Source organism: Chiloscyllium punctatum, chromosome X, assembly GCF_047496795.1.
Source record: "Chiloscyllium punctatum isolate Juve2018m chromosome X, sChiPun1.3, whole genome shotgun sequence".
NCBI lineage: Eukaryota > Metazoa > Chordata > Chondrichthyes > Orectolobiformes > Hemiscylliidae > Chiloscyllium > Chiloscyllium punctatum.
The window spans coordinates 20,623,097-20,649,682 of NC_092791.1; the positions used below are offsets into that span (position 1 = coordinate 20,623,097).

Here is a 26,586-nt window from a genome sequence, read left to right on the forward strand (position 1 = left end):
CATAGCTGGCTGCACAAGTGTCCAGATGAAACTGGCTGTCATTTCCATTCTGAAATGACGGGTTTATAAATTCTGCGCAAAATACTGTGCCTCCTCTCTGCTCTTCAATATTGATCACTGGCTTTCTTGCAGGCTTCCCAACGCATTAAGCATTTTTGTTTTGCATACTTAATAACATCCCTCCATAGATTGGCCCATCACACATTGGTGAGCTGGCATCTGTGCTCTAGCTGCAGACTCCTTGTGCCCAGTGTCTCATCACATGGAAATCCTGCCTCTGTGCTATCCCCGAAGCTGCATAGTTATCTGAGCTCATAGGTGCAAGTGTGAATGTACATTATAATGCTATGTATTCACCTTGCTGTTCTTCCACACCTGACCAGATTGCACTCTTTGGTATCCGAAAGAGAAATTGCACAGGATAAAGTTGCAATGTTGTATGGTTGATAATGTAAGAAATGCAGTTTGTAAATTGGAATAGAATTAAGTTTATGGGCATGTGGGACACATGGTGTGAGGAGGAGGGTCAGGCATGAGGATACTGTCATACTTTATCATTGGGCACCATCTCAGTGATGAGTACTCTGATAATGGCAAGCATCATCACCTTGCCAGGTGCAACATGTAGGTGTGCCTGTCCCTTCCAATTTGCTTGTGTTGCCTTCTGTTGCATACCACCTTGTTCTGCAAACTCAGGGAATGTGTGGGGCCGTGATTAGGAGGGTAGTGCTTGGGCCCCAGCTATTCACAGTTTATACTAATTACCTGGATATGGGGATGAAATGCAATACGTTGTGGTTTGCAGAGGACACAACCTGGGGACAGTGTCAGTTCTAAGGATGATGTGACAATGTCTTAAGGGGATTTGGAGACGCAAAATGAGTATATTTCATCTGCCAAGTTTTTGCATTCTGTGAAATGTTATCCACTTTGGTAGACAAAAATAAAGGAGTATTTCTTAAGTGATGAGAGGCTGGGAAGTGTCAAACTTCAAAGATCTACTCTTATTTCAGTAATTGTTGACAGGTGAGGAAAATTGAGTGGTGTCCAAGATTAGAGTTGCATTTGTAAGGATACGACCTTTGAAGATGCATTCACTGATTTTTGCTACTCTTGTTAGAATATTGAACTTCTTTGCAGCACTAGGGGCTTGACTCCTAGAATTGATATCTAAAGTTATCTCTTCTCCGCTGCTTATGAATACAGGCCATCTCTCCTCCTTTCCACCTCCTCCACCCACGGTTCTAGTGCAACCCGCTTTCTAGAATTATAGATTGTTTTCTATTTCACAGGTCAGATTTATTTCCTATCGCTACTCAAGCCACACCTTTTCTTTTAAGAGGTACAGGCTAGATTTAATTGGGATTACAAAGTTACAATTTTGAGCCATCTGCTCATGTGTGCAGCCAATGAACAGTTTAGCTCGTGTTGGCTGTATGCAGCAGTTATTTTTAAAGGAGCAGACAACAGAAATTGATGTGCTCCCTGCATTGTTTTTAACAAGCACTAGTTACTCATGTATCGTGGTCCCCTTGCCCTTTTTCAAGGATTCTCCAATTTGTCTGCTAATATAACCACTGCCCTATAGTTCCATTTGGCATCTGCTGACCAATCAAGATATAAAACTAAATAACTGAAAGGAATTCCAGCTGGATGCTTACTCTTTCCCCCTCATTCTCCTCACAGGTCTCTGGCTGTGAGGGCTACAGCCCAGATGAAACCAAACTCATTGGATTTGCACAGCTCAGCATAAGATGACGATTCTCCTCAGCAACTGGTACCAAAGAATTCTGGGACGCCTCTCGATCAACACGACCTGAACCTCCTTTGCCCCTCCCTGAGAGCACTTTATACATGCTGTTCAATTATCATGCTTCTAGTCCCCTGCATCATATCAAATACTGTAGTAGTAATAGTTAAATATTCAAAGGATTTTCAAAGATTATCAAATTACCTGGCACGCAAATCAGCTCCAGTATCTTAACCACGTACAATGGATTTGTGCCTCCTTGAATAGAGCAAAGTGTCTTAATTCAATTCTAGATTATAACAAAAAAATTTTTTAACTCCCTATCCATTGCAGCCTAAGTTTAATGTCTGAAGGTAAGAAACCAGAGTAAGGTCTCAAAATAAGAATGCACTCACTCCATTTCATTTAGGTTTAATTGTCATTTAGATTAACTGTCATTTAATTACAAGACTAGTGTCATCTTTACTTCTCTTCTAGTCCTGTTAAGTATTGGCAGTCAAAAAATATTAATTGTGCTGAATTTTCCTTAAGAGTAGATATATCTTGCAGTACCACTGGTGTTAAGCTGTACTGCGTTTACAACAATAAGACAGTTTAGAACAGCTCATCCTTTCTTGTATCATAGGAACTTTTCATCGGCAATTAAAATAGGGGGAAAACAAAATCAGTCAGTGACATAAGATTAAAGAGCTTCTAGTAGGGGTATAGTAAACAGACTAGTTGCTGCAGCAGTGGGGTTTGGAAGGATGATCATCAGTGAGTCGTCTATCAAATAAATCCTAAGGTTGAAGTCCTATCAGTGATTTGTTACAAAAGAGGCTACTTTGGGTTACTTTCTCATGTCATTTTAACATGTTATCTATGAGATTTTCTTTGCAATCTGAATTTAAAGCCCCTGATACAAGATCATGAGGATTAAAGAGTAACTTGGTTTGGACAAGAATCCACAGTACATATTGCCTGAACTGGACAGAAGAGTAATATGAAAACCAGTAATTATGTACAATAAGGAGATATGAAATCAGAAATGTGGTTCTTAAGTACTCTTGAGCCCATTGGGTTTAGAATCATGGGGGATCTACCTGGATTTAAGGACATTTCCTACCTCCTTTCAGATTTTATGTGGTTGAGTGACAAAGGAAATTTTGAAAATCTAGAATTAATTTGGAATTTAATGGATTACATATTTACATATGAGTTTGCCTCAATGTGTTTCAGCACCTGTGGTTGGTGAGTGAAAGGAGTATTTCCAGTACCAATCTAGTGTGCATCTTGGTGAGTGTCAAGGGTGATAAGATGTTGGAGGAGATGTCTTGGGGGCAGAATGTATTTTTCTTCACTGTTTAAAAGATTATTAATAATGTAGATACGATCTATATATTTTTTAAACAAAATGGGACAGGGGTTGGAAAGTTAAGGAAATACAGAGGTTATAAACCCTAGAGAGATGAATGATGAACCTAATCCAAAACTTGTTTGGTATTTGGTATGCCCAAAGTGAGCACATCCAGATTGTGATGTCATATGTTTTCTTGACTGTTTTGTCTTGGCTCTCACCCAGACATGGTCCATATGCCAATAGTGATAGGCTCACCAAAGCATAAAACTATAGGACTCTCCCAGGCAAGTACCAACTTTCTGAATTTGCACAACTCATGTTTAATGTATTTATTCTGCACTTGGTAAATGAAATGATACTTCAGGTACACTATGATAAGGGAAGGTCAAGGCTCCTTGGATGACTTTAATATGTGGAAGCAAAATTTGCTGAATGATCTGGAAATTCATGTGATCTCTACATCAGAACGCTCTGGTTTTATACTGTGATGTACAAATCCATCCTATGTACATTGAAGGTGATGAAATAGGTGGATTTATTCACAAATCATCCATCTTGATTCTTGCTGGGAGTTTAATTGTCGAACTAGTTGGGATAGAGAGGTAGTCGGTGCAGCTGGGGCAAGAAATGGGTACTATTCATTTTGGTGGAAGTAGTGAGCAGATCACCTCCAAAATGTGGGCGGCACGGTGGCACAGTGGTTAGCACTGCTGCCTCACAGTGCCAGAGACCCGGGTTCAGTTCCCCGGTGTCTGCGTGGGTTTCCTCCGGGTGCTCCGGTTTCCTCCCACAGTCCAAAAATGTGCAGGTCAGGTAAATTGGCCACACTAAATTGCCCGTAGTGTTAGGTAGGGAGTAAATGTAGGGGTATGGGTGGGTTGCGCTTCGGCGGGGCGGTGTGGACTTGTTGGGCCGAAGGGCCTGTTTCCACACTGTAAGTAATCTAATCTAATCTAATCTAATCTAAACTAAACAGAAGATTCATGTGATGTGAACTATAGGTCTGGAAAATCGAGGAACTATATTTTGTACGCCCACTATGTCAGACTAACAAGAAATCATAGCTATGAAATTAAACCTAGAAGTTGTAAAGAACAACATAACTATACAATTATGACTAGTATATAGACTTCTCCTGTTTCAAAGTACTTCTGAATAGTTACAAATTCTACAAAGCTGCAGGCCAAGTCATTGGTTAAGCAGTCTAATTAACCACAAATTATGATAGCAGCCCTGCTAGAAATAGAATGAAAACTCATTTTATTTTGGTATCGATGTCTGGAAGGGTCAAGTACATGACTTCTAGCTAGTGACCATTTACATGTTAATAAATATCTCCATAATGTTCTCTGTAGGATAATAGCCCAGACACACAAAGCAAGAATGCTCCCAGGATACACCAAAATTTGCATGCAAATTAATACTGTATACCATTTCCTTCCTAACCTATCAATGTTATGAATAAGCTGACTGTTGTGAAGCAAGTACTGCACTCAACAGTTAGAGACATATTTCAAATGAATAAGAAACACTATCCATTGCTACTCGTATGCACAATTCACCAAATGAGATCAGAATTTTAATCAACCTCCCCAAATACAGGAACTGAATTACAAATACACACAGAGACCTTCACCCCTACAGAAACGAACAGAATCTGTCCCCTAGGCTGTGCCATTTGCAGTTTATCTGAAATCAGTCTGATGCAATTACTGGAGGCACACTGGTGGTGGAACAGGGAAGTACATCATTCCAAAGCACGTTTTCATTTGCAGGAGTAGTGGTTGTGTGCATGCATGGGGTTGAGACAAGGAGTGGATAGATTAAATTATATATAGTCACTCAATACAGCACTACTATTTTCTCAGCATTATGTATTTGTAAGTTTATAGAGTGTGGTTCAGAAGTGATCTTAGGTGCATGAAGTGGTACAATATGCCAGGTATCATTGGCAGTTGATGTGGGCAAAGAGGATGACGGTCATACTCTATTTCACAGCTGTGTTTAGGATAGTCAGTATAGTCTAAGATTGGGACAGTTCCTTCAGACCCAAAGAATAAATGATAAAATGGTTGGCTGTAAGGTTACCACCTGTCCTGTTTTGAGCCAGATACCTAGAAATTAAAGATATAAACCGCTAACAAGCAGCCCACATTTTGTGATCAGCGTTGTTTTAACACCGGCATTAACATATTCTTTTAATATTGGTAGTGACCTTTCAGGAAACCTGGGTGCAAAAGGAATGAAGAGATTAATTTCCTGTGTATAGTGCTGTGTTAGGGTCAGCGTGGAAACAGTTATAGATAATTAAGGTTAATTTATGGATAATTCCTCAGCAGCATAGCAAATCGCAAACTCGAGTCACAGTCCCACAGCTACCTGGCATTATTCTAATTATTTAGCAACCCTAAATAATGATTTTTGGGATCTCTGAAGCTGGAAGGGAAGTTCTACTCAGTAACCATTAAGTGCACAAATGAGGAAAGTGCCTTGAATTATTACTTTCCATGAAGGATATACTTGGTATTAGATATGTATGAAGCATTGTAAGGATTAGCATACGGGTTTCAGTGTATTAATGCTGCTGTTGTTTACATCCCATAGTTATTGGAGATACTGTATTCTCATGAAAGACTGCAAAAATTGTTACGAATATTTTATTTAAAATGTCCTTGACAAGAATGTGAGAAATGGAGAGGATTCAACCATTTGCAAATGGTTTTTTTGTTCTTAGACATTTTACAATATGCCATAACCATTTATCACACTAATGTAAAAGCTCTTACTATGGCAGTGACATGTGCAGTTGTTTTTAAATCAATGTATTTAGTCTTCCATTTTACAAACACTTACAGAAACTATGGTAGATACATGAGCAGTATGAACTCATGGTTCTGGACTAGTGTTCTTCAACTAAATCACAACAAGGGCAGAGGTGTTTTATAGAATAGGTGAGGTTTGCAGGTTTTGTGAAAGCAGCACAAAAACACTTAGGGAGGAGTAATAGTCCCTGCTGGTATTAAAGCTTGCCTTGTGGAAATAGCCTTTTAGGGGAATTAAACTTGTACATCATTAATTAAATCTTGCATACATCAGTCCTGGTATCAATTCCTGCCAGTTATGATGATAAAGTTGTACCTGGATTAGAAAAGGCCAGTTAGGATAAAACCACCAAATCAATCTCCTCCAATCTAGAGTTTGATTATTCTCTCTGTTCCACTCTTGACTATTTTATTCCTTTATGGGATATGAGTGATGCTAGCAAGGCCAGCATTTATTGCCTAGCTTTAACTACCCTCTGAAATGGCTGAGAGACTCCATTCAAAGTAATTAAGTGCCAATCACATTGCTGTGGGTTTGAAGTTACATACAAGCCAGACCAAGAAAGGACAGCAGATTTCTTTCCTCAAAAGACATTAGTGAACCAGATAGAATTTACAAGTGTAGTTTCATGGTCACCATCAAAACTAGCTTCATATTCCAAATTTATTTTTAAAATCCCACCAGCTACCATGGATGGATCTGAATCCACATTGAGAACATTAGTCTGGTCCTCTGGATTACTCATCCGGTGACATTACCATTATGCCATCATTTCCTCATTATGAACCTCCCACATACCTTGGGAAGATCTATACAAATACCTGCATATGGAACCAGCCAGCTGGAGCACAAAGGTGAATATTTAGCCAACTATGTCTCTACTAATTTTGCACAAGGCAACTAGATACAGTCCAATGTGTATGGAGAAGGAAAAGCTTAGTTTTCAATTAACTTTCACTGTTTCGTTCTAGTAAATAACCATGCAGCCAATACTAAACCCATTCAGAGTTGAACTGATGATTTAAGATAGGTGGCTCATATGCTATCCAACAGCTGTTGGAAAGACTGAACACACAAAACAGACCTCCAGTTATTGTATTCCTTGCTCATCTAAACCCCTTATGATTTGAATGAAAACAAAGAACTGCAGATGCTGTAACTCAGAAACAAAAACAGAAGTTGCTGGAAAAGCTCAGCAGGTCTGGCAGCATCAGTTCTGAGGAAGGGTCGCTGGACCCGAAACTTAAACCCATTTCTCTTCATAGATGTCACCAGACCTGCTAACCTATGATCTGTTTGTCCTTGTCATACTATACCACACGCAAAACAAAACACCTTTCATTGTACTTAGGTATATGTGACTACAATAAGTGAAATCAAAATCAAATCAAATCATGAACAAAATTTGGGACTGCTTACCAAAGACATCAAAATGTTATACAAAATTGTTAGTTCTAAAATAAGTCATTGTTGACAATATAACAAAGCTCCACTAGTTACACGGTTTAAGTTATCCCCACAGATTTCTTATGTGTAACTTTAAAAAAAATTTGGCAGCCTCCAAGTCTCAGTCTTCAATAACCCAATTGTTCCCACTCTCATCACCACCCCGCTATCCAAAAGGAATTTATCTTCAGGATGCTGCAAGGCTTTTTCTTGAAAAGCAGCAAGCTACTGTTGGAGACCATCAGTAAATGAGAGCAAAAGCCCAACTTAATGTCCTTCCCATTGGCACTCATGCAGCACATTTCAGGTTTCAAGCCTGAAAATAGACAAAGGAATTTCAATACCTAATAAAGAAACAGCGGATATGATTGATAACTGCATTATGATAGGCATGTGGCTGAACTGCCACCATAGGCGTTATTAATACTCAATTGCATGACAAAGCATGAGAAAAGCCAGTGTGGAAAAAAAAATTCTGCTCTCTAAATGGATCTCTATTACACTCCAAACCATGACTTTAATCTTATTTAGATAATACTAGACCTGTAAAAGGTCTAGAAGAAGCAACCAAAAACAGCAATGTAATTGCAATCCTACAGCAACTTTTCAGAAAGGAGCCTAATAGAATTATCAGAACTCTAAGTTATACCAGGACAGCAGCAAACCTCATTCAGGCTCTCTCAAGATGGGGCGATCCTAAGTATGTCGTTTTCATTTAGGAAGTGATTGTTAAAATGGCTGTACCTGAAAAAAGAAACTGCAAAGATCTCAGGTTTATGCTTCAAAAGCCAACTGTACAACAACCAGCACTTCATGCCATAGAAAGAGCTTTGATTGACTGGTAGGAGTCGTAAAATGGTTTCCGATTTATTGTTTGCTCCCTCTCCTACATTCCATGTTGTCATCAGAGTAACACCACAAGTAAAGTCACGACGATTCAATTATTCAGAGTCTGCACCAATTAATTACATTTTCACTTCATGAAAACAAGCACATGGTCAAGTACTCTCAACGGCACATAATTTGGACCAAGTTGCAATACAGACCTCAGACTGTGATTAATTGCAATAGATATGTACTAACCTCACGTTTGGGCTAATCTTATCATTCAAGTTAAACATTCAAAATGCCACCATTAATTGGTTACATTTTGCCTTTTATGTGTTGCAAACATCAGCTTGGATGTCAATTGTACTCATGCCTGAGGTTGAAGCTTCACATATCAAGCACATATATTGGGGATGTCAACATTTCAGAGCAGTACTAGATGAAATTGCTGAAGATGCCAATTGTGGATACCATACTAACTTGAGCATCCATCTATCTGCTTGGGTGGTTGCAAATCTCTATTGAAGGAAGATCAAGGATTTTTCCAGGGTCTGGCCCACCCTTCTTTCCATGATTAATGCTACCAATTATGCATTATCTGTCTACTCATTATTTAATGCCTGCAGAGCCTTGCTGAGCGCAAACTGGCTATTGCATTTGTCAATATAACAGTGATACCCACTTGAAAAGCTAATCTATTGCTTGTAAAGTACTTTGAGATTGGAGGATGCGATGGCACTATTTAAATGTAAAGGTCCTTCATGATTCTGCTTTGTATTTTCTATTGCTGAATACAAAATACATAAATTTCAACAGCAGTGCTAAGATTCCCCCAGAGGACTTAGCCTTTGATTAGTCAACAACAATGGGAGGCATAAGGGGAGGTGATGGCCTACTGGCATTATCAATGGCTTGTTCATCCAGAGACCTAGGTCATGTTCTGGGGACCTGAATTTGAATCCTACCATAGCAGATTTTGAATTCAATAAAAATAATTCTGGAATTAAGAGTCTAATGATGACCACGAGGCCATTACCAATTTGTTGGGAAAACCCCACCTGGTTCACTAATGCTCTTTCGGGAAGGAAAACAGTTGTCTTCACCTGGTCAGACTCTTAAATGCCCTTCGAGATGGGCAATAATTCCCATGAATGTTCACTTTTTTTAAAAAATTCAATCTCACAAAATCAACTGTAAATAGAAGTATAATAGATTGGATTTGTGCATTTGTCTGAATTACATCAATTGCATAAGGACTCTGAAGTAGTAGTTTGGATACCCAATAATAAGTGACAACAGGTATTTTATGTTCATTCTGAGGAGAAAATCAAACAACAATCACTGCTTCTACGAGAGAGTGTAGAAAAGTTCTACAGACAACTTAGAAAAACAATTTTTTAAATCCTCAACAAACATTCAAAAAATCAGTTTAACCCAGGCGTTAGCAAAAGACCAAATGGAAATGGCTTCTGTTTCAGCTGGGTCTAAATCAAACTTCAAAGTTGTGCATTAAGTTGATGAGGAACAAAAAAAATCTTGAAACATAAATGGACCAATGAGTGAGAAGAGCCTTGAAACAACTGGAGTCAAAGACTCAGTTCCCAGATCACTAACTAAACAGCAACAACTAAATCCAGCACCGCGCCTCCATCAAATTAAGCAACATCTGACAATTTGCACAAGATGCCTTAAAAAAAGGATCTAGGCAGCAAGAGTTAATATTCTATTCGATCACTAATCTTTCATTTCATAAGCAGTTATGCTTTTCCCTTCATCTCTATAGTTAGAGAAGGAGCTTGTGGTGCAGTCAGCATCCCTAACTCTGAACTACGGAGGCCTGGATTCAAGTCCCACCTGCTTCAGGGGTGTATCCTGACAACTCTGAACAGATTGGTTAAAAATACCTAAACGTTAGAGAAGAGAAGGGAACAAGGTTTTGGAAAAAGATTACAAGTGTTAGAAGAGGTTCTAGAAAGAATAGTCTCTTAAATATTTTAACTGGTTCTTAAAAAAAAAGTGCAAGTTAGTGAAAGTTGCAAAAGTCTATTAAAAAACAGAATTGTTTAAATGCCTAAACTCCAAAACAAAATGGTATAGAGAAAGGTGACACGTGCAATGTTGGTTAATCTGGGATAACCATGACAACCGAAGAAAAGCAAATCACCCCAGGTGATGGTTCATCATAAGCATTCTGGAGAAGTAGATTATTCCGGAGCAAAGGAGAACAGATCATTTAAGTTCCAATTTCAGGGGTCCAACCAAGTGCTAAAAAAAGTGTCATTTCATATGAAATATGACCTTCCAAAGCCATATTACACTCTTGGGCCTTGAATATAGCTCAAACATTCATTAAGCAAAACCTAGCTAAGAATATGATGATACACTGAATTGAGACATGTCAACTAATTTAGGGTGAAGTAGTTGATGTAATTCTTAATGCTGAAGCCTGTGATGATTCGACATACTATAGAATGTTAAATAAAGTAATGTTAGTTAATGCACCTTTTTGCAAATTTTAAAGAAAAATTATAAACTTGAACAGGAAAAGAATAGTTTTTAAAAAAAAAAGAGAAATACTTTTATTAAAGTGCTGTCAAAGCAGAAGTTTTCACTCTGAATTGGACAACAAAACATTGTAAACTAGGCTGGCCAGCCTTGACCATGTTATATGAAGTTATTGTACTATGGGAGATATTTATGGAACAAGCAGCGAGTGTGTAATCAAGTATCCTATTTAAAGAGACAAAAAAAAGTGAAGAAAAGCACTTTCAAAACAAGTGCAACACCGGTTTTGACAGCTCCCCACCCACCAAAACCTCCCAATTATCAACTGTGGTTATGGTTTGGTACATAATAGTTCATGCATAAGCCTGCTTAAACATAGGCACATATATCTGCACTAATTATTGCACTGTACACTCTCAAATATATTGCAGAAAGTTTAATGTGGACCAGAAATGGTTTGAAAATCAATAAATGGTCATACTTTGCATCTCTATAAATGGCATTTTAATTCTATTATGGGTTAGCATCACTGTTACTCTATGTTGCAAGAGTTTAACACATGGGAGTACAGACAGACCAAACTCGGAGCTCTTCAATTGGGAGCATATTGCTGTGTGCTATATGAACGTATCAACCGTCTGAGATCTCCAGCGTCATAGATGCCTATATTCAACCACTTTGCTTCACTTCATATGACATCAAGAAAAAAGGTGAAGGCACTGAATACTACAAATATACAGGGCCTGACAATATTCCAGCAATAGTACTGGAGACTTGTGCTCCAGCATCTGTCACACCCTAAGCCAAGCTATTCCAAAACCGCTACAGCATGAACGTCTGGTCATATGGAAAATTGCCCAGGTGCACAAAATGCAGAACACATCCACAACCCAGCCAATTACCACCCTATCGGTCTACTCTTGACCGAATTGATGGAATAGGTCATCAACAGTGTTATCAAGCAGTACTCGTTCAGCAATAACCTGCAGAGTGATGCTTGGGTTCCATGAAGGTTACTCCACTCTGGATCTCATTACAGCTTTGATCCGAATATGGATAAAAACAAACTGAACTCATGTGATAATGGTGAGGCCGAGTGCCCTTGACATTAGGGCAGCATTTGAAGAAGTGTGGCATCAAGGGACCTTAGCAAAACCAGAATCATTGAGAACCTGAAAATTCTTTGCTAGGTGGAGTCTCATCCAGTGCGAAGGAAGATGGTTGTGGTTGTTGGAGGTCAGTCATCTGTTCTGAGGAACTCCTGCAGGGATGTCCTGTGACTGTGTCCTAGGCCCAACCATCCTCAGCTACTTCATCAATGACTATCTTTCAATCATAAAGATCAGAAGGGATGTTGGCACAATATTCAGCGCCACTCATGACTCCTCAGATACAGAAGCAGTTTGTGTCCATATGCAGCAAGGCCTGGGCTGATAAGCGACAAATAACAGTTGCACCTCACAAAAAGCAATAATGACCGTCTCAGAGAGAATCTAATGTCACTCCGATGTTCAATGGCATTAGGATCATCACGTCACTCACCATGCGACATCCTGAAGCTTACCGTTGAACTGAATCAGCCATATAAATATGGCGGTTTCAAGAATAGGTCAGAGGCTAGGAACTCTGTGTGAGTAACTCACTTCCTGACTCATTAAAACCTGTCCACCATCTAAGGTACAAATCAGGAATGTGATGGAATACCACCCCTTGCCTGAATGGTTGCAGTTCCAACAACACAAGATGCTTGACACCATCCAGGACAAAGAAGCCCATTGAATTCAAAACACTGCACAGTGGCAGCAATGCACTGCAACACCTCACCATGGTTCCTTCAAAGAGCACCTCTCAAAGCCATAAACTTTACCACCCAGACTAACAAGGGCAGCAGTAAATGAGAAATATACTAAGCTCCCCCCAACTCCTATCACACCACTAGAAATTCCATAAGATAGAATTGCATGGAATTTAATTTTTGCATGCAAGATTAAGCTTCAATGATAAGCTAAGGGACTAGAAGAATGAGAAATGTGCCTGACAGAGTCTGGTTTAGCATTCCAGCACCTCTCAATTGTTATGACATAGGAAGCGGCTATTCTGCCCATTGTGACTGTACCAACTCTGAAAACAAGCACCATTACCTAGTGCCAATTTCCCATACCCTTGCCCACCACTTCCATCCAAGTGGTTATCCAATGTGTAACGATGTTGACACTTTAAAAAAGTTATTTTGTCTTAAGTTGTAAAGGCTGAGGTGATGAACTGGGTACTGAAGACGGCTCAAGTAAAAAATTTAGGAGGCCTTCAGGTTTTTTTTAAAAAGCAAAAGTTGGAACAATAGAAGCAGTTTGAATGGGAGTGGCCAGGTCTCACAGACCAGGCTTTCTAGTTTTTCTTTAAAAAACAGTTTCTGACTGTTAAACTGTTTGAATCTCAGAAGTGTTAGAAGTTTCAGTAAATGATCCCTGGCTGCTACTTCCTCTGGGATTTTCTCGATGTTTCTTCCCTCCTGGATTGGAGAATGCGTGCAAGAATCTGCATCTAACTGCCTTTGTGCCAAAGGGTGTAGTTATGGGGTGTTACTGTATTTGAACAGTTAATTAGTAATGGGTACTATATCTATTATTCAGTTAAGTTTTCAGGTAGTTGTTATTCTAAATTCCTATTTGTTTATAATTTTAACTACAGTGTTTAAATAAATTATGGTTTGCTTAACGTGAAGTAATTTGACCAGCTGCATCACATCTGGAACGTGCACTTCACATCTGCCTTTAAATCAGAAAAGGGTAGGGTAGAGGCTTCCTTCTCAAAATATTTTGAGGGGGTCTGGTCTGGTTGATAACAAACTGGGGGCTCTTGAATGTCTCAACTGAACCTGCCTCCACCACATTTCCAGGCAGTGCATTCCATACCCTAGTTATTCACTGTGGGGAGAAGTGATTTTTTTTCCCCTCACATCACCCTTGCTTCGCTTGCACCATCACTTGAAATCTATGACCTTTTGTTCTTGCTCCTTTTACAAGCAGAAAAAGCTTCTCGAGCCCACTCCTGATTTTCAGAACCAGAAGAAGATGGCATTTTATCGTAAAGATGCAAAACGTCAGTCAAACTATTACATCAGTTACATTTATTTTTCTGAAGTATCAAATTGTTAGTAGTAACGAGGCAATAACTACCTGGTATTTATTACGTAAGTGCTGCACTCTAAGATAAACATGTGAATCACAACAACTGCGCAAGTAATCACAAAAATCCCTCAACAGGAAACAGGGGAAGGGGATTTGTCCTCATCACAATCCAGCTAAGTTCTTCATATTTTCTGGTTTTATTCCACTAGTTGTGGCCAAAAGAATACATGGGAAATCTTTGAGACATTAAGGTGTGGGAAAGAGAAACAACCATTTGATCCACTCTTTTAATGCCAGATCTTTGAAAATAACTATCCTAAATTGCCCTAGCACTCTACATTCTTTTCCCATAGCTTGGAAAATGTTTTGGTATTGCCCAACCTATAGTCCATAGGCCAACATCTAAATTTACTGCTAGATGAATTTACAGCTCAATTATAAAGTTCCCACAATTAATAGTCAGATAACAACACAAGGATCATAAGCGAGAGGAAAAAACAGTGAAGTGGCACTAATTGTTTCTCAGCAATTTGTTTTGTTTATTTGAAGCCACAATTTCAACTCCAAGAGCTGCTCCTCCACTGAGACCCTTTTTCTCTTATATGTGCTGCTACAACCAACAGAAAATTTTGGGGCAGGAGAGAGAGGGAGAGAGAGGAAGGGAGATACAAGGGGGAAGATAGAGAGGGGGGGGTGGAAGGAGAACGAGATGAGAGTCACACCATGGGGAGAAAGCATAAGGATTGATGGCGAAGGGAAGCTGTGAGAAAGTAATGATCGTCAAGCTGCCAGGTTTCTCCCACTGATTTTTCTTTCATTCATTTTACTTTTAAAGACACTGGCCTTCACTATATTGTATTTATGCCGTTCTGGGAAAAATATACTTGGCCACACTCATTTCAACACAAAATGTTTGCAGGTGGGGTAATAGTGCTGGTTGAAATATTTTAAGCCGAGTCGCCCATGGAGAACTCTGAATTTGAAGTTAAGGGGGAAAAGTAAGACAGATAGAGCAAGAAGCCCAAGAGTGAGGGGGGCTATATAGAGAGGGAGGTAGGGGGTGAGAAAGGAAGGGATAAATATGTGGGAGGCAGAGAGCGGGAAAAGGTGTGATAGCAGGCTGAGAGGAGAAAACCCGAGGCCAAAAGTCAGATAATTTCCGACTCCAACTCTCTATTGAATTCCATTGAAGCCAGCTCCAAATTTGCCCCACCAGAAGTGACCCAGGGTTAGTGTTGTTTAAATCTAACTTCATGGCTTGGCACCAATTGCCAATCCCTTTCTTGGTGAACATTAGTTGGGATGGATTCTTTTTCTTTCTAGCTCTGCTTTGTAATCAAAAAGGCAAAAGGGGCTTTATTATTAAACTTTACGATTTAACAATTTAATAGCCATTTTTGTTAATTACTCACAAAGCAATTTACTGCTTTTGAATTTTGTTTGAAGTAGTTCATGTTTACTGTCATTTTTATGAAATGCGTTCCCCCTCAACTCATGAAAAAATTTGACCACGCCTGCTATCATGAATGGTGCACACAAGCATGCATGGCATACATTCAAAACTGCCAAAAATAAAGCATCTCTCTCCTTAAAAGAGATTTGTACAAGTCCAAAATCAAAATGGAATGGTGCAAGAACAACAAAAACTGTTTAAAGATTGTGTTTAGAGTACCCATTTTTTTAAAAGAATAAACAGTATATCCAAAGCTTAAATACAAATTAAAGTAGTGATGAGCATCTTAGTCATAAAAACATTAAACCGATTCCTATGGTAGAAGTAGAATAATGTGAAGTGTGTTGATGATCTTCAGGTCCAAGCAAACTGTAAACTACCAACAGGCTTATCCCAGTGGTGCACATATGCTCAAATTCTGTCACTTAATTTAGTTTCATTGGATGCAAAATAGAACACAGTATAAAGATTATTCCACAAATATCTTTTAAAGAGTTTATTAATTACGTGCCAAACAGAAATCACATCATATCCAATTTTAAAATTCTAAAAAGAAAGTCACCAGCCAGCATTGGTCAAGTAATTCTTTTTATTACATAATTAACTTCTCTGCGTTTAATTATTTTGCATGTTTCTAAGTTGCTCTTAGATCCTTTGCACAAGAATCAATTGTCAAGAGATCAAGGGACACAGCAGTAATTTCTCCACCTATAACCTGGATTAATGGGTTAACATCTCAATTTATCTTTTGGCTGCACACATCTTAACAGATGAGGAGTTTTGAGGGAGATTGATTGATTGATTTGAACATCAGAGCCATCACATAACTGTAGGTAAAGACAGAAACAATGATTTAAATATAAAGACTGCTGCAATAAAAAGAATGACTTTTCCTGTGCTACTTAAATCACCTTAGACCAAATCAGGTGCCAGAAGGCTGTAGAGGTGATATATCCAACTCTACCAGAGAAGAGATTTCAGTATTGTGCAGTGTTTTTGTTTTTAACATTAAGATTAAAGTTGCATTGTTCCAGACACCATAGCACAAATGTATACCCCAATTCTTTATTACCCATCCCATCTAAAATTGTTATAATCAAGTCAGATTACTATTTTCAGCAGCATCTTGTCTCTCATGTGCTATCAATATGTAAAACAATTTCACATGTAAAATCATACTGTAATACAGAAGAAATTCTAAAATAGCGTTGAAGGGTAAGGAATAAAGCCAAAAGTAGGAATTTACAATGTCTGAAGACTAAAGTCAGGTTTACAGCTCATAACATTGTTGTAAAGTGGTGTTACTCTAATGCTTCCATTTTCATCTTACTGAGATTAGTTACACTATTCTAAATGTTTGAAACAACAAGATTACATAATTCTAGAAAAGGTTGACGCATCAAATCTTCCCTCGGACTTTTGGATCACCTTTGCAGCTACGCAATTGGGAGAGTGTTAGACTCAGGATAAATCTGTCACTCTGCTACTGCAATGGAGGGACCAACCTATCTTGCCAGCTCAACATCCTTAATCCAATAAATTGTTATCAAATGAATTCTAACAAATGAACTTTTTAAATCTCAGAACCATGTTCAGCATAGCCTTCATTAAACTTCCATTCTTGGGTTCACGTGTAGGCAAGTGCATGGCAACAAGGTCGTAGATGCCCAGCTGTTTTCAACTTAAGGCATCATTTTCTGCTCCACTACCATTTGAGGTGTACACACTGGTTCTTAAATGCTTCCATTATTTCTTGATAAATTCAATACATCTTTTATATGATAAATATTGGTAGGTTATGTGAAGGGAGCATTAAAGGAGTGGTATGAATACAATGTAGAATGGCATTTAGTTCTAACTTGTAGAATTTTTTTTTTGAAAGCACACAGTCTTTTGAAACTCAATCTCCCCTGCCCAGATAGTGGATGATACACAAAAATGGCATCAGAAAAAACATTTCCTTGCATTAGTGTTTCACTACCATCCATGATTCTATACTTGTTCTTTTAACTGTCAACATAAAAGAACTTAACTAACCAAGCAAAGTCTAGCTTTTTCAGAGGTTATCTAGTGCTTGAGAATGAGAAGGATTGCAAAAAGTGTACACAGGTACTATTTCAGACATACATGTGCATTAAGCAATTTTTTAAAAAAATCTACAAAATAGCAATCTCTTGCTTCTCACTCAATATAACTAATTGAATTAATGTTTATTTTCAATATAAAGCTCAATTCAATACAGGTACTTAGAATAAACCACTTTACGACAGGAAGTTCGGAGCTGATGCTGACACCTATGAACCACAAGGCCAATCACCAATTAAAATATCATGTAAGTCACCCACAGTATCTAATCCTCATCTTCATAACATCTATTTCTCTTGATTTGCTCTTCAACTGACAGTTCCTCAGTTTCCTCCACTTCATTTTCCTCCCCATCCCAAAAACCAACATCTTCCAGTTTTGTCTCATTCTCTGGAATGTGCTCATCTAATGCAAGCGTATCTCTGGAAGTTTGCAACTCAACTGTTTTTTGTTTGGATTGCTGCTCTTCACACTCCAAGAAGTTAGGTTCTCTGGCCTCTTCTTTGCGCAAGTGAAGTTCCTCTACATCCTTATCTTGAAGCAGCTCTTTGTTGCTTTTGACTTCTACAACCTCTTCAGTCACAGGATCTTCTTTCATGCCCTTGAGCTCGGTAGTCACTGGTTGCTCAGGCTCATTATCCAGACTTGACTTGTTTTCATTCTTCTGTTGTTCAGTCTCTCTTTTAGCTTCTCTTTCTTTAGTGATCACATCCTGGGTTATATTTTTAACAGACAGATTTCTTCCTGGCTCTTTAATGGCTATAGGTCTCAGCGGTGCCGCAATGGTAAATGGTCTACATCGTTCTTTCAGAGAAGCACTTCGCCTCAGTCTGGAGGTACCACTGAATTCGGAGTTTCTCTTGGTCAAGTGTTGGAAATCATCCTCTGGAGGCCATTTTGGTTTGTTAACTTGGAGGCCGTCTTCAGAACAGCTGATTCCTTTACTACCTGCTTCAGTAGGTGGTGGCCAAGCTATTTTTAATTTTCTTGTTTCAACAGGTTTCTCCGCCTTTTCTGGTGAATTACTGGTATTTAAGGCTTCCATGCTGGCAGCCAAAACACCTACCTTGCGTATGGAAAGTTCATCTACTCCAGAATTCTCAGTTTTGGCCTCAGATTTATCCATGACAACTTCATTCTTGTGTTCTGCAGTATCAGGCTCAGTTTTGGCCATCCACAGCTCCTTGTGTGGCTTATGACCAAATCCCTCGTCATAATTACCTTTAGATTTGAAGAGTTGGCTGAAATGTGGTTTGCAGTACACATTCCCATGCAGTGAAGCAAAATTCCCAATGCTGTGCAAAAGAAATTTAAAAACACTTAGACTTCTGAAGACAAAAGCTTACACCAGAAGGATTCAGCTGGTCATTTATAATGTGCACAATTGTACAGAGTACCATCCTGCAAATTAATTTGTTTTTCATGTTCTACGAAGTAGTTATACTAGCTTCTTTGTCTATTGGATACCATAGTGGGATAACAATAATGATAAATGCCTAGCAAAAGAAATCCAGCAGTCTGGATAATGACAGCTATCTGCATAGGCAAGGGATGGGTGGTACATCACAGCATGACAAATCTTGCTCTCACTCATTGGATATGAATCAATAACCTCTGCTGAGAAAAATGTGGCATTAATCACAGGTAGCAGCAGGTCGGGTACAAGGTTCTGCTGCTTGCTGAGGATCAAGCAGAGACTGAGCGTCCTTCTCTGTTTGGGTCGCATATGGTCCTTTTACTAGTCAAGCTATTGGTTTCCGGGGGGGGGGGGAAGAGGGGAAGAGGGGAAGAGGGTTAGCAGTTTACAGGGCAAGAACACTTTGGAAAGCTTTCAACAAAATGTAGTCATTTCATATCCAAAAGCAAGCTCAAAATAGTTTGCAAGTCAAAACGATTGGACCCAAGAATAATGCTGAACCCAAGGTCATCTGAAACCAGAATCCTCACCTCAGCTTAGTGTTGCAGTGGCTGCAGCGGAAGCAGAAATTATGAAACACCTGCTGGTTTGCAACAAGACGCTCCATTGGATAGACAGTCTTTTGGCAGGTAACACACAGCTCTCTGGCTGGAAGCTGAAATTTCTGGTAGTCATTGAGGGAAAAAAGCAAAACAAACTCATCAGTCACTTTATTAAAGCTGCAGTGACAGCAAGAGACATGACAAAAGATTTGAGTTGGAATTAACCAACACCAGTTGCATTAATTCAAACAGATTTTTAATTCAAAACAAATCATGGTAAGAAAACAGGCCTGGAGAAAGTAAGAAACTTGAGATAAGTACTTCAGCAATTTAGTTTTCAATGTTTTATAGAATCAGTTATAAACACAGAAACAGACCCTTTGGTCCAACTCGTCCATGCCGACCAGATGTTCTAAATTTGCCAGAATTTGGCCCATATCCCTCCAAACCCTTCCTATTCACATACCCATCCAGATGCCTTTTAAATGTTGCAATTGTACCAGCCTCCACCACTTCCTCTGGCAGCTCATTCCATATACACACCACCTTCTGCTTGAAAAAAATTACCTCTCAGGTCCCTTTTATATCTTTCCCCTCACCTTAAACCTACACCCTCTAGTTTCAGACTCTCCTACCCTGGGGAGGACACCTTGGCTATTCACTCTATCCATGCCCCTCAGATGGGCTGCATGGTGACTCAGTGGTCAGCACTGCTGCCTCACAGCACCAGGGACCAGGAGTACATTTCCACCCTTAGGCAACTGTCTGTGCAAACTCCACGTGTTCTCCCAGTATCGGTGGTGTGGGTTTCCTCCGGTTGCTCTGGTTTCTTCCAACAGTCCAAAGATGTGAGGGTTAGGTGGATTGGCCAGGCTACATTTCCCCTAGTGCCCAGGGATGAGGGGCTGGGTGGATTAGCCATGGGAATGCGGGTTTACAGGGTTTGAGTAGGGGATGAGCCTGGGTGGAATGCTCTTCAGAGGGCCAGCATGGACTCGATAGGTGGAATGGCTTGCTTCCACACTGTAGGGATTCTAGGATTTTATAAACCTCTGTAAAAAGGTCATCCCTCAGCCTCTGACACTGCAGGGAAAATAGCCCTAGCCGATTCAGCCTCTCCATATAACTCAAACCCTCCAATCCTGGCAACATCCTTATAAATATCTTTGCTGAACCCTTTCAAGTTTCACAACATCTTTCCTATAGCAGGGAGACCAGAGTTGATTGGAGTATTTCAAAAATTGCCTAATCAATGTCCTGTACAGCCGCAACATGACCTCCCAACTCCTATACTTGATGCAGTGACCAATAAAGGCCATCCTCTTCACCATCTTGTCTACCTGCGACTCCACTTTTAAGGAATTATGAACCTGCACTACAAGGTCTCTTGTTCAGAACACTTCCCAAGACTCTACCATTAAGTGTAGAAGTCCTGCTCTGATACACCTTGCACTTATCTAAATTAAACTCCATCTGCCAGTTTTTTCCAAACAGTTTCCTCAATAATCGACACACTATTGTTCAAAGGTAAATTAATAGCATGGGAGTTGGAAGAGGGAAAACAAGGAAGCTTGGAAAAAAGGCACTTTGGCAGTCAGTGAATAACTGAGATTAGTGATGCCCCTTCATGGCCTCGTGTAGAGGTCCAATCCAGATTCTTCACATCTATGAAGGATGATGGACAGACAATCTGTTTCAGTTGGGGTGGTCTTCATATGATACACTTTTGCTGATGGCTGAAAAGGCTAACCCTTGAGGGGCAGTTTATTGCTGCAAATCCTGCATATATGAAGCTACCAAGTGACATTCTTGGCACTGGCAACTGCACCAAGCTATTGATCAATATATAATATCAATGTTCTAAAATCAGTCATCTCGGAAACATAAATTTAGGTCAAATTCTAATGCAAGATTAGCGATTTGGAAGGGGAGGCAGAAAATAAAGTGGAGTAAACTGAATAGGCATAATCAATTGAAAATTGATAAAATGTAGCCTCTTGCAAATTCTCCAAGCCTTAAAGAGAGTAGTACTGATAGACACCTGCCACTGGGTCTTCCACATGCTGTTAAGCAGTATGCCCACAATTATTTCACACCCAGTGGGAATCATGATACAAATACAAACTTGCACAAGCTAATCCTATTTACCTTCCCAAAAACAACATACACTCATTGGGCTCAAATCAAGAAACATGATTTTAATTAATACGGCTCAGATAAAAGTTATGTATTTTAAAAGTAAATTATGATCAGACACAGGCAACAATCAGTTTAGATTTTTGTGTTCACATAAACAAGTGTAAGGAATTGAGAATCTTTTATTTTAAAAATAAAGCAAACAGAACCTCATATTGGAGACAGAGGAATGCAGAGAGAGAAAAGGGATACTTCAGGAACAGGAAGTAGAAGCTGAAAAATAGGCAGAGAAATAGGATTAAACAGTAATATACTAAACAGCAATACAAATGCCACACATATGTTCTAGTACCATGCTTAATCATATCGAATCAGTCTATTGTTCCAGGGTTTAGACAATTCTTCAAACTTTTCTTCTAACTCTTGATTTTTGAAAGCTAAATTTTCAAGTTTAATTCCTCCAAAAAAATTATTCTGCACATTAAGCTTTTAAAAAAAAATATACGGAATTGTTTTTAAATGGAAAACATTTGACACAACCCTTGAATTGCATATTTATTGTATATTCTTGGGTACTGCATTTCCCCTTTAAGAACAGGGTCGACATTGTGTAAATGAAGTTATTCAATCCTGTAAAAGATAACAATACCTGTTTGGTCCTTCTCTAGGATCCAGCTAATGCCATCTTCCTTGTAGATCAGCTGGAGCCACAGATGAAACATCAGCTCATCCTACTCTATAATCATAGCACCCACTGCCTGATAAAGAACTACACTGCTAGCCATCTGCTGTGTGAATAGATACAAGCTGTTTTCATGTTGCGGTTGTCATTTTAGATTGAGGGAGAGCAGCATTCATGAGTCAGGCCATTTACATTGTTTAATGCAGCTTCTCTTGCTCTGGTGATTAGATTTGGGAGAACTCAAAATATTGTACTTCAGGCGCCAAGACATTTAGTATACAAATACAAGGAGCTCTCTCTGACACCAGTTTCCTTCAACGCAAAGTTAAACAAGGAATAGAAACGTGATACCACAGACTCAAGAAATGGGTACTTAGAAGTAGGGTTCCCATTTTTGATCACATCTAGCAACATATCTTTAGAAGAGACCATGGCAATGCCTGAAATCAGATCGGAGCTTAGTTGGGACTGTTTTCTCTCCAACCCTCAATCCACCCATTCTTTGGTTGCCACTCCGAGGTTCACACAAAGAATGGCCACTTGGGAGGAGTTATGGAGCCTTGCTATAACTATGGGCACCAATACAATCTGGATCAACTCTTTCAGAAGAAAGCAACAGGAGAAAACAAATATCAAAAAAGGGAAATGCAACTTTATTTCTGTAAATCCTCAGCTTTGTAAAGTTGAGCATCACATTCATGAATTACCAAACAAGTTGATGACTTACCTTAACAGATTTGGCTGGACTACTTTGTATTTCTGCTGTTGATCTCTGTTGATTTATACCCAGAGTTGAAAGCTTTGGCATCCCTTCTTCTTTTTCCACATTAACTGTTCATTTTAAAAGATTAAAAGCATGAATTAAGCCCAAACCAACAATTTACAAGCTCTTATTTCAAATGAGTGATTTTAAGCTGTTAGTGCAGATATGAAGAGATTGTCATTGGTTCCGTTTGAAGTGCAAATGCAGCACTGAAACCTCTAGCAGTTGGAAATAGATTTACACATACATAACGCATTCACCTTCAAATTACATATGACAAAAATGAATGAAAGCAAAACTAAGCCACATGGACCATTGCATCTACCCACAAGTGTTAGAGCAACTCTGCATGCCCATAACATGGAGGAAATGCATGTGGCATACATTTAGAACAGAGGGGCTCACCTTGACTATTTCCTGGTTTCTCGTAAGTAGAGCTGTTCCAAAGATTCGATGTCTCAATCATAGACTCCTGATAAATAATACAAAAGCAATTTCACTTGCCAAGCTGCATTGTCCAACACACATGAAAATATTGGCAGTGAAACAACATTAAAAGATTCTTGTGTAAAGGTTTATTGGCTGCTCTGGTGACGTTTGAACTAAATGCCCATGTCACTAATCTCTGGCCCCATAGTTTGATAGAAAGGGGGTAAAATGCCAGGCCCACGTTTGCAAATACCTAGAATGGTTCATAAATCTAAAACTTTGGCAGTTTGTCAAGCTGAAGTAAAGCCTGCTGTAAATGTTTGGCCAAAGGGAGTATTGATAAGAAATTTGAAGATGCTAAATTTGAATGGTTCTTGTCTCAATAGGATAAAAATTCAAACTAGGAATGGTAGTTTCACAAGAAACATATCACTGTCCTTTCACCGTCATCAAGTCAGAAGTCTGGAACTTCCTCCCCAACAACATAGTGGGTGGACCTTTAGCAAATGGACTGCAATGGTCGAAGAAGGCAGCTCCCTTCGAGGGCAACGAAGGATGGGCAATAAATGCTAGCCAGTCAGTAGTACCCATATTGCAAGGAAAAGGTCACTTAGCAAGACACTATCCTTGCATTACCAACAATCTCCTGAGGGGTTGGAAGGTCTTATTAATGGCTCCGTTAAACAGGATTCTTTGAAATATAGTCAACTACAATAGCAAACAGACACTGAATCAAAGCAAGAATTGAGTTACGTCAATTCTTCTAATCAGCAGCACAGATGATCTGGTTCCAGTCAGTGATTTGACTGCATCGCTCATCTTTCAACTTCACGTAATTAGCACACCAAAGAAGAAACCATTTAACATCTCAACTATAATGTGATCAAACCACGAAATTATGGATGGCTTCTGTTGCAAAACTAATGCTACTTTGGCAAGAACAATGCACAGGAACTTCACAGCTGTTCCGTTGGATTTGGTTCAAATGTGTATATTAGAGATGCATTGGGCAGTAATTGCTTAATAAATATTGTGACACTAAGATGCAGCTGGCTACAGGTGCTCAATTTTTCCTCAATTGGTTGCACTGGAAAGTGTAAACCAGATAACCAGAGAAACAGAGATAACAAACAAAAACAAATTTCTGGAGACACTTGGCTGGTCTGGCAACATCTGTCAAAAAGCATGGCACTGGAAAAAGAACAGCAGGTCAGGCAGCATCCGAGCAGGAGAGTCGACGTTTAGGCATTAGCTGTTCATCATGAACGTGGAGGGGGAAAGGGGTTGAGAGATAAATAGGAGGGTGGGAGTGGGAAAGCTAAGTAGAATGGCGATAGGTGGATGCAAGTCGGTAATGACTATGACAGGTTAGTGAGGAGGATGGAGTGGATAGGTGGGAAAGAAGATGGACAGGTAGGTCAGGTCAAGGGGGCAGTGCCAAGTTGGAAGGTTGGATCAGAGATGAGGTGGTGGTTGGGGGGCTTTGATTTGTCGGTGGAGATGGCCCAGGACTTGCATGTCACTTGAACAATACCCCCCAACCACAACAAGGATAGTACCCCCGAGTCCTCACCTTTCAACCCAAGAGTCTCTAGATACAGTGCATTATCCTCCACTATTTTCATCACTTACACTCAGACCCCATCACCAAAAATATATTTCTCTCTCCCTTCCTATCAGCATTCCGCAAAAACCATTCCCTCCACAACTCCCTAGTTGAGTCCACACCTCCCACCAACCCACCCTCCATACCTGTCACCTTCCCCTACTGCCGCACGAGGTGTGAAACCTGCACCCACACCTCATCCCTTACCTCCATCCAAAGGCCCCAAGGAAACATTTCAAATTCAGGAGAGATTTTTTCGTACATCCTCCCACCTCATTTACTGCACCCGTTGCTCTTGATATGGTCTCTTGATATGGGGAGACAGGATGCTAATTTGCGGAGCAGTTCAGGGAACATCTCAAGTCTGTACTCACCAACCAACCCCACCGTCCTGTGGCCAACCGCTTCAACTCTCCCTCACACTCCCCCAAGGATGTGCATTTGCCTTTTCCCCTGGGCCTTTTCCACTGTCAAATAAAGCCACCCACCAACTGGAGGAAGAACACCTCATCTTCCGCATTGGGACTCTTCAACTACATCGACACTGACTTCACCAATTGCCAAGTCTCCCCGCCACCCTCGCCAATCTCAGATTCAACCCTCCAAACTTGGCATCACACTCTTGACCTGACCTACTTGTCAATTTTCCTTCCCACCTATCCCCTCCACCCTCCCCAACCAATCACCTCCTACCTGCATCCACCTATCCTCATCCCACCGACCTTTCCCACTGCCCCAACCCCACCATTTATCTCAGCCTCCTTCCCTCTCCACATTCCTAATGAAGGGCTTATGCCCAAAATGTCAACTCTCCCACTTCTTGGATACGGCCTGACCTGTTGTGCTTTTCCAGCTGACTCGCCAGCATCAGCAGTCCTCACTTTCTTCTAACATCTATGGAGAGAAAACAGTGAACGCTTTGGGTCCAGTGACCCTTCTTCAAAACTGAAAACAGGTAGGACAAGGTAGCATTCATGTGCATGTGTGTGGGGAAGAGAAGGAATAGTGAGTGGATAGGTGGAAATGGAGCCCAGCAAAAGGGATAAAAAGGGTAAGCAGATAAAGGGATTGTTGATAGTAAGCCAGGGAAGAAGAGAAGCTACATAGATGGTAATGAGGACTGAGTAGTTGAAAATGAGTTGGGGTTGTGCTGAAAGGAACCCATTTCATGACAAGACCTGGGATTGCATGGGTAGGCAATACACATGGAAGTAGGTGTTCACTCAACACAATGTTGAGTCCTGCAGGCTGTAAGGTGCTTAAGCAGAAGATGAGATGCTGTTCCTCCAGCTTGTGTTGCGCCTCAGTGAGGCAGAATGTTGGCATGGGAACATGGTGTATTGAAGTGGTGGGCAACTGGAAGCTTGGGGTCACTTTTAAAGGACAAAGATAACATTTGAATCCAAACACTCTTCTTTGGAACTTGTGCTGAAGAGGAGCCATAAATCAAATTTGAAACATCAACCTGTATCGCTCTGCACAAACGCTGCCAGACCTGGGTTTTTCCAGCATATTCGTTTTTCATTTCGGGTTTCCAGTGCCCACATAATTTTGCTTTTATTTGATCCTGCAGAATCTGGGCTGACCAGGTGAGGGCAGTTATTACAGCAACATTGGATAGACGTTGCATTTTCTGCCTTCCAGAAAAGGAAAT

The 26,586-nt window shown here is 39.9% G+C and overlaps 2 protein-coding genes across 13 annotated transcripts in view; one reads left to right on the forward strand and one right to left on the reverse strand.

The window, feature by feature from the left end:
• LOC140471277 (STE20/SPS1-related proline-alanine-rich protein kinase-like) overlaps positions 1 to 26,586 on the forward strand; it is a 222,316-nt gene that overhangs the window by 148,076 nt on the left and 47,654 nt on the right. Inside the window, exon 19 of one of the 5 annotated variants that reach the window (XM_072567257.1) lies at positions 1,687 to 11,135. The exons of the other annotated variants lie outside the window; for them this stretch is intronic. Coding sequence (XP_072423358.1) covers positions 1,687 to 1,758 — 72 coding nt within the window. The 3' untranslated portion in view covers positions 1,759 to 11,135. Of the gene's footprint in view, positions 1 to 1,686; positions 11,136 to 26,586 lie in introns of those variants that run through there. 5 annotated transcript variants of the gene reach the window in all.
• Positions 15,754 to 26,586, reverse strand: part of LOC140471276 (LIM domain and actin-binding protein 1-like) — a 139,701-nt gene continuing 128,868 nt past the window's right edge. For all 8 annotated transcript variants that reach the window (XM_072567246.1, XM_072567252.1, XM_072567250.1 and 5 more), the window contains 4 exons: positions 23,303 to 23,369; positions 22,862 to 22,965; positions 19,305 to 19,438; positions 15,754 to 18,652 (listed from right to left, as the gene is read on the reverse strand). In XM_072567246.1, the coding sequence (XP_072423347.1) occupies positions 17,623 to 18,652; positions 19,305 to 19,438; positions 22,862 to 22,965; positions 23,303 to 23,369 (1,335 nt within the window). In that variant the 3' untranslated portion in view covers positions 15,754 to 17,622. The remainder of the gene's footprint in view (positions 18,653 to 19,304; positions 19,439 to 22,861; positions 22,966 to 23,302; positions 23,370 to 26,586) is intronic.